This window comes from Octopus sinensis, linkage group LG11 (assembly GCF_006345805.1).
Source record: "Octopus sinensis linkage group LG11, ASM634580v1, whole genome shotgun sequence".
Lineage (NCBI taxonomy): Eukaryota > Metazoa > Mollusca > Cephalopoda > Octopoda > Octopodidae > Octopus > Octopus sinensis.
In genome coordinates, this window is record NC_043007.1 from 71,739,148 (window position 1) to 71,754,147 (window position 15,000).

Sequence of the window (15,000 nt, forward strand, 5' to 3'; positions counted from 1 at the left end):
ACATACACTGGAAGCTATGCCAATGCCATGGAATACCAACAGATAAAAGATAGTATAAGCACATGCCAGAAAAGGTCACAGAAAATGAGAAACCAACCATACTATGGGATATGCCAATACACACAGATAGAGAAATTAAGGCCAATAGGCCAGATATAGTTGTCAGAGATCATGAAGAAAAAATGCTTTCTAATTGATGTCTTAATGTAAGCCATCTCAGGAAACTGAAAGATTTTTCTTATATAGAGTATATATATATATATATATATATATATATATATATATATATACAAAACAATAGCTCCACCCAAATGCACCACCACAGCAACATGTGCATAAAAATGTAAACACATGGACTGCAATATTTCCATACAGAAACTGCAAGCCTGTGAGTAAAATTTTAAATACATATAAATCCATATTTATACAAGACCTCTGTATATATGCACATTACTGTTTCTTCTTGGTCTCTTGCTGATACATCAATAATAATTATAACTATAAAAGAAACATCGACACATAACTCTCTCCTCCTTTCAATGATTTTAACGTCTGGTCATCTGGTAATTCGATGCCTTCGCTGTTGACTACCTGTCCCCTTCTCATGACTAATATTGCACACTTATCTATACCAAATTGCATCACTATATCTTTGCTGAAGAGTCTTACAGCCTGTATCAAAGAATCTGTCTCCTTTTCATTCTTCCTAAAAAGCTTCAGATCATATATGTAGAGTAAATGGTTAATTTTCCCTTACTATTTCTAAACTGATACCCTGCCTTTGCCTTCCTTGATACTAAACTGAGGAGGATCAAAAATATAAGACAAATATTAAGTGGGACAACAAGTCTCCCTGGAAAATTCTTCTCTTGATATTAACTTTCTCTAAGAATGTGTCACCTGAGTAGAAATCTACTTTCCATTTCTTCATGCTAAAGCTAATTAATTCTCTTATGCTGTCTATTATACTGAATATACTCAAACATTCATTTATCTATGAGTATGGAATCATGTCATAGGCTTTTTTATAATCTATCCATGCTATTGTTAGATTTTTCTCTTTCCTGCAATCTTTTTGTTCTTCTGGCAGTAAATTCTGGTTGTCAAGGTGCTTGTAAATACTTTCTGAAAGCATTCCTATTAACAGCTTCCACACTAATGGTAAGCAAGTGATTAGTCTAAAGTTGCTAGCTGTATTACACTTGCTTTTATTTCTCAAAATGAGTACTGTCCTCCCTCTAGTCATCCAATATGGTATTATTCCTCCATTAAGGCAATCCTGAAGTTGTTCCCTCAGCCTTCCATCTAAGCTACTAAATTACTTTGGCCAGTACCCTTGAATTAAATCTGATCCCGGGCCCTTCCAATTCAGCATTTTCCTAACACTTTACTCATTAATGCACTAGTTAATCTTAGATCTGGCTGCTTCTTACCCACTACTTCTTCCCTCACTTTCTTTTGTTTGAGCTTTATCTCTTATATAGTCGTTTGTCTTTTCAGTTCTCTTGTAACCCTTTCTACCTTCAGTTCTGTCATCCACTTTCTTCTCCTAACAGCATTAAGCTTGATCTACTAATCTCTAGGATTTTTTTCCAACAGTCTAATCTGTTGTATGTACATGAAAATAATAATAATAATAATAATCCTTTCCATTATAGGCACAAGGCCTGAAATTTGGGGGAAAGGACTAGTCCATTATATCAAGAAAGTGAAGATGTGTGGCTCAGAGAGTTAATTAGGCAGTATCATCTACATATCTAAGGTTGATGATGTTTATACCTACTCTTGATATTTCAGGTATGTCTTACATTTATCTCAGTATACAGATTAAAAAGACAAAGAGACAGTACAAAGTCTTAATTGACCTCTTTCTTAATTATTAATTTCCATGGTTCAGTTCTTACAAAACATTTTTGAAGTCTTTATCACATATCCCAAGTCTTGAGAGTAATCTGATAATCCTTTTTACTCTCTCAAATACCTTGGCATGGTTTGTAGAGCATAAATAAACATCTTGATTTATATCTGGAGTTCTATCATTCATGGTTTGTATGGGGAATATTCCTTCACAAATTCGTATTCCTCATCTGAAACCACTTTGTAGTTCTTTAGTTATTCTTGCTGTAATTCTTTACTGGAAAATCTTTAATATGTAATTACATAATAGGCATAGGAATGGCTGTGTGGTAAGTAGCTTGCTTACCAACTACATGGTTCCGGGTTCAGTCCCATTGCGGGGCATCTTGGGCAAGTGTCTTCTACTATAGTCTCGGGCCAACCAAAGCTTTGTGAGTGGATTAGGTAGACGGAAACTGAAAGAAGCCCGTTGTATATATGTATATATATGTGTGTGTGTATGTGTGTGTGTGTGTGTGTGTGTGTATGTTTGTGTGTCTGTGTTTGTCCCCCTAGCATTGCTTGACAACTGATGCTGGTGTGTATATGTCCCCGTCATTTAGCAGTTCAGCAAAAGAGACCGATAGAGTAAGTACTAGGCTTACAAAGAATAAGTCCCGGGGGTCGATGTGCTCAACTAAAGGCGGTGCTCCAGCATGGCTGCAGTCAAATGACTGAAACAAGTAAAAGAGTAAAAAGAGAAAAGAGAGAGAATATATGCATACTTTGATATATATTGCATTACATAAGTCTGTTATTTGATCTAGGTTGTGATTACCAAATGCCTTTGACTCTTATGCTAGTATTACAATCTGTTCCAGTGCTTTGGGAACTGTATTGTCTTTTCTACTTTCTAAATCAATGGCCTTGCAAGTTATATGAGACACTCTTCACTTGTACTGGTGCCAAGAAAATAAAATCCAGTACCATTTGTAAACTGGTTGATATCATGCAAGGCATCCAGCCAAAGAAACCATATCAAAAATATGACACAGCAGTCTGACTCATCAGGTCCTGACACAAATCATCCAGTTCATGCCAGCAAGGAAACTGGCCATTAAATGATGATGATGATGATGATGATGAGTATGATGATGATGACGAGGAGGAGGAGCAGGAGGATGATGATGATGAAGATGATGATGATGATGATGATGATGAGGAGGAGGAGGAGGAGGAGGAGGATGATAATGATGATGAGGAGGATATTTCAGAGTTGTACTGATCTGAGAGAGTGTGTATTGAAATTTGAGTAACTACATCATGGCAGAGATGTTGTTACCATTTAATAACTCATGGAGCTGTTAAATTCAATTCATATTCATTTCCTGAAGCGTCAAAACTTTTGTCATACTGCTGTGATCTGGTTACTGACATAGTTCCACTGCAAATCTTTGAAAGTCTGTTAACAGCCAGTTCTTACAGGTTAAGAATTTTATTTCCTTTTCTCTTTCTTTCTTTCTTTTTATTTTTTCATTTCATTATTTTATTTATTTTTTTTATTTTTTACTTGTTTCAGTCAGTTGACTGTGGCCATGCTGGAGCACTGCCTTTAGTCAAACGAATTGACCCCAAAATTTATTCTTTGTAAGCCTAGTACTTTTTCTATCAGTCTCTTTTGCCAAACTACTAAGTTATGGGGACAAAAACACCAACATCGGTTGCCAAGTGACAGTGGTGGGGATAAATATAGACACAAACATATATATATACGATGGGCTTCTTTCAGTTTCCATCTACCAAATCCACCAACAAGGCTTTAATCAGCCCGGGGCTATAGTAGAAGGCACTTGCCCAAGGTGTCATGCTTGGGGACTGAACATGGAACCATGTGGTTGGGAAGCAAGCTTCATACCACACAGCTATGCTTGCACCTACCATTTTATATTTTTTTTTTTTTTATTTTATCTAGTTTCAGCTCAAGAGCTGTGGCCATGCTGGGGCACTGCCATTTGGTGTTGCTACATAATTTTACTTCACAAATGCTCTTTAGGAATTGACATTTGGTGCATGAGAGAGTTTGATGCAGCTGACCTCATCTGCACCTCCTGCCGTGAAGTTAGTTCATCTGGGACACCTGACAGGAAGAGGTTCATCGACATTTCCCTTCTTGCATGAACCAGACAAAATTTATTGAGTCAAATGATCTTCCTGTTGCCAACCCTCATTTATTTCCTGGTACGGAAATATTTCCTCATGTCCAGACTCATTTATCATGGAACACTAGAAATAAACATCCTTGCTTGTATGATGATGATGTTCATCTACAACCATTACATGATGTCTAAACAAGGATACACACTAGCATACACACAAACACAAACACACACATACACACAGAAACACACACACACATACACACAAAGACTAACACTAACACTCACACTAATACAAACACACTAACACAAACATATACACTAACACACAAACACATACACAAACACATGCTAACGCACAAACACAATCACAAACGCATACAAACAAACACACACACTAACACACGAACACAAACATACACAGTAACACACACACCAACACACATGCTAACACAACCAAGCACACACACATACACAAGTACAAACACAATCACACACACTAACGACACACAAATACAAACACACACATGCTAACAGACAAATACAATCACACACACTAACACACAAGCACAAACTCACACTAACACACACACAAACACACATACACTCTAACACACGAACATAAACACGCACACTAACACAAATACAAACACAAACACACTAACACACACACTAACACACAAACACATACACACACACTAACACACACTAACGCACACACAAATATACACAGTAACACACACACACGCCAACACACACACACGCCAACACACACACGCCAACACACACACGCCAACACACACACGCCGACATACACACAAACACAATCACAAACACACACACACAAACACAAACACTAACACAAATACAAACTAACACACACACACATTCACAAATACACACACACACACACTCACACTCATTCATATGCATATTCATTTTATTTCCATCTTTCCTGTTGCAAGTAAAGACTTATATATTTGTTCTATTCATGAAGATTGACTTCAACCCTTTAACACTGTTCAGTCATTAGAAGTCATTTTCATTTGATGCAGCATGGAATTTTGTCAGTAAACAGGTCGTGGCCTCAAAGTGACGAAAATATTTTGACAAATTAACCCTTTTGTTACTGTATTTATTTTGAGATGCTCTGTGTTTCTTTCAATTAATTTTAAATATAACAAAAAATTTAGTAAAATAACTTAGTTATCATTAAGCTAGTGTTAGGAACATAAATTGTGACTAAGGTTTGGTGGAAGATTTTAATTCAAAACTTATGAAAACAAGACATTTGTACTACAGAGCCAGAGCCGGTTTTGGCCTGGTTGGTAACGAAAGGGTGAAGTGAATCTAACTGATTTTGTGTGTTTCTTAAATGGCTTATAAACACCTTCCACGCTGCAATTGTTTTCATTCCAGCACACGATCTCAGATTAGGTCACTTGCTATGCAAGTACATCTCCGTATCATTTGATTTTCTTTTTTGTTTTTGTTTGTTTTTCTTTTATTTACAACTTTATTTGTATTAATGCCACCATTTTTACCTGGCTTTTTCTTTTTTTCTCTTCCTTTACCCCTAAAAATTTCTTCCCTAACAGCATTATGAAAAAGATGTCAATGAAATAAAAGCTGAACTGAAAAACAGAAAACCATTATGATCTGCAAGATTATCTTCCTATGGAGAATCTTCAAATCCTGTTTGTAGAATAAAAATGCAAAATGCTGAGTCAAAATGATTAACCTTTCCAATTTACTGAAATGTTTTGGCTTGAGGAAAAATTACCAACTTATTAATCATTGATTCAATGTTAATTTGGATGTTAAATAGTGGTGGTGGTGGTAGTAGTAGTAGTAGTAGCAGCAGCAGCAGCAGCAGCAGCAACAGCAGCAGTAGTCATCGTCACCATATCTAATCAATGAAGCTACATAGAAATTAGTTTTTAGCAGCTCTTCAGAGCGTTCCCAATCATTTTCCTATCTTTCTCTTTCGTCTAATAATGTGAAGCTGGAAGATATTCCAAAGACATATGTCTCCTTTACAGAGTAATTACAGACAAGATTACCTCATTAAATTGGTCGAAGTTCGCATATAAAAACAGCTAGAAGATTTTATTGGTTAATAACAAAAATGAAATGGAACAAAATAAAATATAAGACCAGATAATTGAATTCAATACAAAATTTTTAACTCATTAAGTTGCCTGAGAAATTATTTTTACATTAAAAATATCCAGCATTACCTATGTTTTAAGAATTACAATTCATTTGAAAAAAAAAGAGAATATTTACTTACAAAACTTAAAATATATAAAGTCTGTATCAGTCAATAATAATTTTGTTTTTTATTTAAAATATTAAAATGTCCCAAGAGAGACGTAAAATGTTGTATAAGTGTTTTTATGATAGAATCTGTCATTTAGTGACTTTGTAAAATTAAATCTATACTTGTGAATGTGCGTAGCCTAGTGGTAAGAGTATTGCACTCGCAATTACTAGATCATGAGTTCAATTCCCAGACCGAGCAGCATATCGTGTTCTTGGGTAAAACACTTCATTTCATGTTGTTCCAATCCACCCAGCTGAAAATGGATATCCTTGTGATGCAATATCCCTCCAATCAGGGGTAATGTTGGCCTGCACCACCTAGCCAGCAGGGTGGAATCATTCAAAAGCTAAAACAAAGTAAAGTGCATTGTGACCAGTGATATATAACAACTGTCTGATAGTCTGGTCGATACTGTGATACTATGAAATTTAGACTTATCAATAGCTTCACAAAGCTTCTTATTCTCAGTATTCTTTACTCAACCCGTCACAAAATGAATGTTAAGCAACCAACTATACACAGATTAACCCTCAGAAACGATTCCATACAATTTACCCCATGTAACTTATATTTTCACAACAAATTACTCCATATATTTAACCCTGTGCATCCAACTTTTCACTATTCACATTCGCTGCCGACGCATTGATCAGGTTCCTACAGCCGGTCTTCGTCATCGCCTGAATCTCTGGCCCCTCCCTTCGGTGCTTTTACAACGGCGCTTAAGGTGGTTCGATCATGCGGCCCGGCGTCCAGAGGATGAGCTGATTTACGATGTCCTCTTCCCACCTCCACTTCCCAGCTGGTGCAAACGCACAGGCAGACAGCTGAAGACCTGGGCAACGATGATAAAGGAGGACCTCTCCGAACTATCAGGTCCGCAGGTGGTCAGTCTGCGCAGATGGAACCGCAAATGGCTCGCTATCCTCAGTGACCTCGCATGGGACTATCGAGCATGGGCTGCCATGGTTCTTGATGCCGTTGGGACCAGAGAAGAAGCTGGCTCAACCCACCCTGGGTGAACACCGTCACAAGTACAAGTAAGTAAGTAGTGAGGTTCTAAATGATATTTGGATTTTAGTAGGAGAAAAAAAAATGAAACCAAGTGGCAATTGTTGGCAATTCTCAAAGAAAAGTGGATAATGTTAAGAAATAAATTTGTTTTAGAAACATTTCTTTTATTTGTTTCAGTCATTAGGCTTTGGCCATGCTGTGGTACCACCTTGGAAAATTTGAGTCCAATGATTCAACCACAGTACTAATTTTTTTTTTGAGCCTGGTACTTATTCTATTGGTCAGTTTTTGCCAAACCATTAAGCTACAGGGACATAAACACACCAACACCAGTTGTCAAGTGGTGGTGGTGGTGGGGACAAACACAGACAAGAAGTCACACACATACACACATGCATATATATATATATATATATATATATATGACAGGCTTCTTTTCCATTTACCAAATCCACCCATAAGGCTTTTGTTAGCCTGACACTATAGTAGAAGACACTTGCCCAAGGTGCCACACAGTGAGACTGAACCTGAAACCATGTGGTTGGGAAGCAAACTTTTTACCACACAGCCACATTGTAAATATACAAAAAAATGCAAGAATGGTGGATCTGTTTAACTAGAGATGAACTGGAACTAACCAACAATGACAATAAAATTACATGAGATCATTGACAGTGACATTACAATGTTACCAATAAATTCCTTTCTAACATAAGTACTAGAACTCAGATTCAGGAGATGAATGTTGTGAACTGACTTTACCTCAGTACATAACTGGTATTTATTTTATTGTCCCCTCCACAAGGATGAAAGACAAAGTTAACCCAGACAATATTTGAACACAAGACATAAAAGTAGTCTGTCCACCCACCACCCTCAACAATAAACTAACAATGCAAACCAGTTATATAGCCTTTATGGAACTACTTGATATGCCTGAAATAGCAAGTAAATCTTTATTTTTCTTTTAAATCATGCTTTACCATCTTAATAAAAGGATATGTTGGTTGTGAGTTCTCTGTACACAGGAAAAACTAAATTATGACTTACCTGGGGTTAAAATAACAAGACAACAACATGATGATGTTGATGATGATGATGATGATGATGATGATGATGATGATGATGGTGGTGGTGGTGGTGGTGATTTAAAGATGATGATGATGGTGATGGTGATGATGATGATGATTTTTTTTCTGACAGCTACCATACCAATTTTTATAGTAGTGGGAATATAACTGGTGCAGTTAATTGATGAATCCTACAAATATTTGATAAAAGCAAATTGATTCTGATAAAGTCAATCCTAAGAGTATTTGAACACAAAACGGTGAGATGCAGATGGAACTATTTGAATGAACTACATCTAACCCCATCACCAGCATCCTAATGAAATTCCTACTTTAACAACATTTATAGCCAAAGTTCTGGTATGTTGTTGCTGTTATTGATGAAAAACAATGATTTCTTTGTATGACATGTTCTAGTGCAAGGTCAAATAACAACAGTTGTAGTGAGATAGAATTTGTGTAAAAAATTTAGCAGCATAGAGCTTTAACCATTACATTTCTCAATATGCAAACTAATTTGGGTAATATAGATATTCAATCATTATACTTCTTGATACATCATGCCTCCTTAAGGTGGCAAGCTAACAGAATCATCAGCAGACCAGGCAAAATGCTCAGTAGCATTTCATTCATCTTTACGCTCTGAGTTCAAATTTCACTGAGGTCGACTTCACCGTTCATTCTTTTGGGGTCAATAAAATAAGTACAGTTGATTACTTGTGTTGATGTACCCTCCCCTGAAATTGCGGCCTTGAATATGTCTGGCCTCCTTTTGTGGGTAATTAAATAATGTACCAATTAATTAATTGAGTTGATTTAATCAACTAAACCATTCCTAAAAATCTGTTGTCTTGTGACAATATTACAGTATTACAATGCTTTTAGTATATTGGTAACAGAATATATACATTTTGGTACATTGTAATTGTTATGGCAATTACAGCCAAAATCTTCAGGTAATTCTTCTTTATAGGTGTAGGAGTGGCTGTGTGGTAAGTAGCTTGCTTATGAACCACAGGTTCAGTCCCACTGCGTGGCACCTTGGGCAAGTGTCTTCTACTATAGCTTTGGGCTGACCAAAGCCATGTGTGTGGATTTGGTAGACAGAAACTGAAAGAAGCCCGTCGTTTGTGTGTGTGTGTATATGTTTGTGTGTCTGTGTTTGTACCCCCAACATCACTTGACAACCGATGCTAGTGTGTTTACATCCCCGTAATTTAGCGGTTCGGCAAAAGAGTGATAGAATAAGTACTAGGCTTAGAAATAATAAGTCCTGGGATCGATTTGCTCGACTAAAGGCGGTGCTCCAGCATGGCCACAGTCAAAAGACTGAAACAAGTAAAAGAGTAAAAGAGTATAGTTATCATCTGTCATCGGCATTCTGTTATCATTCTTTATTTGCCATATAAAGTAATAAAATGGAACCTATAGCAGAAGTGCTACATGTGAGCAGAGAGAGAATCAAATTCAACACTTTAATATACTGATTTTCTGTCAATATTAGTCTAAAGAGAAGGCAATGAATTGGCAGAATTGTTAGCATTCTAGGCAAAATGCTTAGTGACATTTTATTATTCTTTCCACCAAGGTCAGCTTTGTCTTTCCCCCTTTTGGGGCTGATAAAAATAAGTAGCAGTTGAGTACTGAGGTTGGTGCAATCAACTTACCCCCCACCACAAAGCTGCTGGCCTTGTGCCAAAATTTGAAATCAATATCAGTTGAAAAATGAAGGTAGCAAACTTGCAGAATTGTTGGCATGCCAAGCAAAATACTCATCAGGATTTCGTCTGTCTTTATGTTCTGAGTTAAAATTTCGCTGAGGTCAACTTTACCTTTCATACTTTGAGTGCCGATAAAATAAGTAACAGTTAAGCACGAGGGTTGATGCAATCAACACACTTTACCTCCTGAACTAGCTGGCTATGTGCCAAAACTTAAAACCAATATTAGTCCAGAGTAGACTAATTCTCTATTTAGCTTTCCATTTTCATTTAAATCAGTTAACATCAATCATACAGGACTTTTGTAAAAAAGAGAAAAACATAAAATTGAATTATGTGAGGTTCCCTTTCCTTCATCCCATTATATTTGAAATAAATGTTTCGGTTACTTTTGGCTGGCAGAACTCACTGACATTTACAAAGAACTCTCATCATCATCATCATCATCATTTAACGTCCGCTTTCCATGCTAGCATGGGTTGGACGATTTGACTGAGGACTGGCAAGCCAGATGGCTGCACCAGGCTCCAATCTTGATCTGGCAGAGTTTCTACAGCTGGATGCCCTTCCTAATGCCAACCACTCCTAGAGTGTAGTGGGTGCTTTTACATGCCACCAGCACGAGGGCCAGTCTGGCGGTACTGGCAATGGCCATGGTTGAAATGGTGTGTTTTACGTGCCACCTGACTTTGCTTGAATGTTTTGTTCATGTGCCAGTAAGGCGACGCTGGTAATGATCACGCTCAAATGGTGCTTTTTACGTGCCACCGGCACAGAAGCCAGACAGCTGCTCTGGCAGTGATCCTACTTGGATGGAGTTGTTAGCGCTCCACTGGCATGGGTGCCAGTCATCGAATTTGGTTCAATTTCGATAATTTGAAATTCTAATGAGAGACAGTTTACTTTTACTTGTCTCAGAAAACCCCTTTAAAACCCTTTTAAAATAAAGTCTATGAGAGATAAAACCTGGTACTCTGTCAGTTATGATGATGAGGGTTCCAGTTGATCCTATCAACAGAACGGTCTGCTCATGAAATTAACAAGCAAATAGCTGAGCACTCCACAGACACATACCTTTAGCATATTTCTCAGGGAGATTCTTTGTGACACAGAATGTGACAAGGCTCTCCCTTTGAACAACAGATAAAATTCATTTTTGTTAACTGAGCAATGTGAAATAGAGTGTCTTGTTCAAGGACACAACATGCCACTGGGAATCGAATTCACACCAAATAACTAACCCTAGCCCTAACCACTAAGCCCTATACCTTCACATAAGAGATATTATCCCAAAAAATTGAACAAGTACCATTGAGTAAAAGGGAAACCTCTGAAAAGTCTGTGCCTTGTCCTGACCAAAGTAAATTCGTTTTTTATTTTTACTGCTTAAACAACAGAATCTATACAGTTCTACTCCTTTTTGCTTAAATTAGCTATCTTGTGATAGAACTAGAAATTTGTATTATAACAACAACAAAGGGTGAAAACTAAATGCTTTACAGCATTTAGCAGTGACTTCTCAGGTCTGAGTTCAAATATTTAAGGATCAATTTTTTTTGTCCCTCTGTAGTCAATAAAATAAAGTGCTAAAATTTCAGTTTAGTTGATAATCAAATTGCCTGCATGACTGCATAACAAATCAATATAGAAATAACAAAAGCAAATACACTCTCTTGAAGTAATGGTTTATTTCCCAGTTAAGTAAAAGAACATAGTTCAATTGCTGTTATGGGGTTTGTTACTCTTAAACTAATCATTTGCTAGAAACAGAAGAATTTCAAACAATATGTCTTTTAAGATCTATGTACATTGAAAGGCGTTGAACTGGCAGAAATGTATGCTTAGCGGTATTTTGCCTGCCGTTACATTCTGAGTTCAAATTCTGCCTTTCATCCTTTCGGGGATCGATAAATTAAGTACCAGTTATGCACTGGGGTCGATGTAATTAACTTAATCCCTTTGTCTGTCCTTGTTTGTCCCCTCTATGTTTAGCCCCTTGTGGGCAATAAAGAAATAAGAATTGTTAGCACATTTCATCCATCCTTACATTCTGAGATCAAATTCTACGAAGGTCGACTTTGCTTTCAGCTTTTCAGGTTTGATAAACTTATATTTAAGTACAAGTATTTTCCTGAGTTTAAACCTGTTTAGGTCAACTTTAGTTTTATCACCCACTCAATTTTGGTAAGACAAGTATCAGTTGAAGGTGGTGAGCTGGCAGAATCGTTAGCATGCTAGGCGAATGCTTAGTGGTATTTTGTCTGTCTTTACATTCTGAGTTCAAATTCTGCTGAGGTTGACTTTGCCTTTCATCCTTTCGGGGTCAATAAATTAAGTACCTCTTGTGTACTGGAGTCAATCTAATTGACTGCACCCCCCCCCAAAAAAAAATTTCAGACCTTGTACCTAGAGTAGAAAAGACAAGAATCAGTTGTACACTTGGGGCTAATTCAGTTGGCTGCATCTCTCTTCTATAATCTGTGATCTTGTGCCAGTATGAGAAATCAATAAAAGAAAGGAAAACTTACAAGGTTTTAACACTTTCAGGGGGTCCTTGAAGCTGTCCAATCACTGTCCCACGTTTGGTATTCTGAACCCAGCCAACACAGTTGTTGTTCATGGCCATTTCTTGCAGATGCTGGGGATCAGAAAAAAAAAAACAATAGTAAAAACAAAAAAAAAAGCAGTAATAATAATAACAGGTTTTCACTTAAAATAACAAAGGAGTTAATGAATGTATTTATCATTCCAGTGAAGGCACATGGCTTAATGGTTAGAGTATTCAGTTTACATTTATAAGGACATGAGTTCAAAAACCAGTGGTGCATTGTGTTCTTGAGTGACACTTTATTTCATGTTGCTCCAATCCACTCAGATGGCAAAGAGGAATAGTGCATGTAATTCAAAGGGGCAGCCTTGTCACATTCTGTGTCATGCTGAATCTCCCTGAGAATTATGTTAAGGGCACATGTGTTTGTGGAGTGTTCAGCCACTCAAACATTAATTTCATGGGCAGGCTGTTTCATTGATTGGATCAACTGGGACTCTTATCCTTATAACCAATGGAGTACCAGTAACATATATATATCAAAATCAAATTCGATGACTAGCATCCATGCTATTGGAGTGCTAAGAGCACCATCCAAGCATGATTGTTGCCAGAGCAGCTAACTGCAGGTGACACGTAAAAAACACCACTTGAGCATGATCAATACCAGCGTCGCCTTACTGGCACTTGTGTCAGTGGCACATGAAAAACATTCGATGAAGGTCGTTGCCAGTGTCACTGGACTGGCTCCTATGCAGGTGGCACATAAAAAACACCATTTGAGCATGGCCCTTGCCGGTACAGCCTGACTGACCCTCATTCCAGTGGCACATAAAAGCACCCACTACGCTCTCGGAGTGGTTGGCGTTAGGAAGGGCATCCAGCTGTAGAAACTCTGCCAGATCAAGATTGGAGCCTGGTGCAGCCATCTGGTTTGCCAGTCCTCAGTCAAATCGTCCAACCCATGCTAGCATGGAAAACGGGCGTTAAACGATGATGATGATGATATATGTATATATTTATATATCTTTATATATAAAAGTGAAGTTGTGTGTCTGTCTCCTACGATTTAGATTCCAAACAACTCCCACATTTTGCGGTGCAGTTTAACCAAAACCGGGTATCTTATAGTCGTGATTCATATCGAGCCCTTCTGGGTATTAGCGCGTGTCTACGATGAGTCTACGATTTAAAAAAAATTTACCATCATTTTTTCCATTTTAATGCATTTTTTCGCTATTATATAAGGGAAGTAACTCTCTAAAAATGTCTACGATTTAAAAAAAATTTACCATAATTTTTTTTCCATTTTTAATGCATTTTTTTGCTATTTTTTGGCTATAACTCTCTAAAAATGCTTATATAGTTATTTCCCTTACAAACCCGAGCAACGCCGGGCGATACTGCTAGTATATATATATATATATATATGATCTGTCTTGTCACATTCTATGTCATGCTGAGTCTCCCCAAGAACTACATTAAGGGTACACATGTATGTGGAGGGCTCAGCTACTTACATGTTAATTTCATGAACAAGCTGTTCCATTGATTGGATCAACTGGATACCTCATAACCAACAGAGACCCAGTAGAGTACCATTCCAGTTGTGATTGGTACAAATCCTAGGATATACAACTGCTTCTGCAGAGGAACAGGAAGAATATTCACAGGAATAGAAATTCATATATTTCAATACATATGAACGTTAGGATTTGCAAATGTTTTCAGGGCATTCTTATATATGAACTAGCAGTATCTCCCGGCGTTGCTCGGGTTTGTAAGGGAAATAACTATATAAGCATTTTTAGAGAGTTATAGCCAAAAAATAGCAAAAAAATGCATTAAAAATGGAAAAAAAATGATGGTAAATTTTTTTTTAAATCGTTGACTCATCGTAGACATTTTTAGAGAGTTACTTCCCTTATATAATATCGAAAAAATGCATTAAAATGGAAAAAAAATGATGGTAATTTTTTTTTTAAATCGTAGACTCATCGTAGACGCGCGCTAATACCCAGAAGGGCTCGATATGAATCACGACTATAAGATACCCGGTTTGGGTTAAACTGCACCGCAAAATGTGGGAGTAGTTAGGAATCTAAATCGTAGGAGACAGACACACAACTTCACTTTTATATATAAAGATTTGTTAATATTGAAATGTCATATGTATGCTTTTGAAAAAAATGTACCAAATTTTTGTCGCTGTAAGAAAAAGAAACATGCAACGCAGTCTTCAATATGAATGATAAAGATAATAATAACAATGACAACGACGATGACGATGATGATGATGATGACGACGATGATGACGACGATGATGATG

At 37.1% G+C, this 15,000-nt stretch overlaps 1 protein-coding gene across 1 annotated transcript in view; it reads right to left on the reverse strand.

Moving 5' to 3' along the window:
• LOC115217493 (acylphosphatase-1-like) overlaps nucleotides 1–15,000 on the reverse strand; it is a 67,637-nt gene that overhangs the window by 2,288 nt on the left and 50,349 nt on the right. Inside the window, exon 3 of the mRNA XM_029787203.2 lies at nucleotides 12,652–12,761. Coding sequence (XP_029643063.1) covers nucleotides 12,652–12,761 — 110 coding nt within the window. The remainder of the gene's footprint in view (nucleotides 1–12,651; nucleotides 12,762–15,000) is intronic.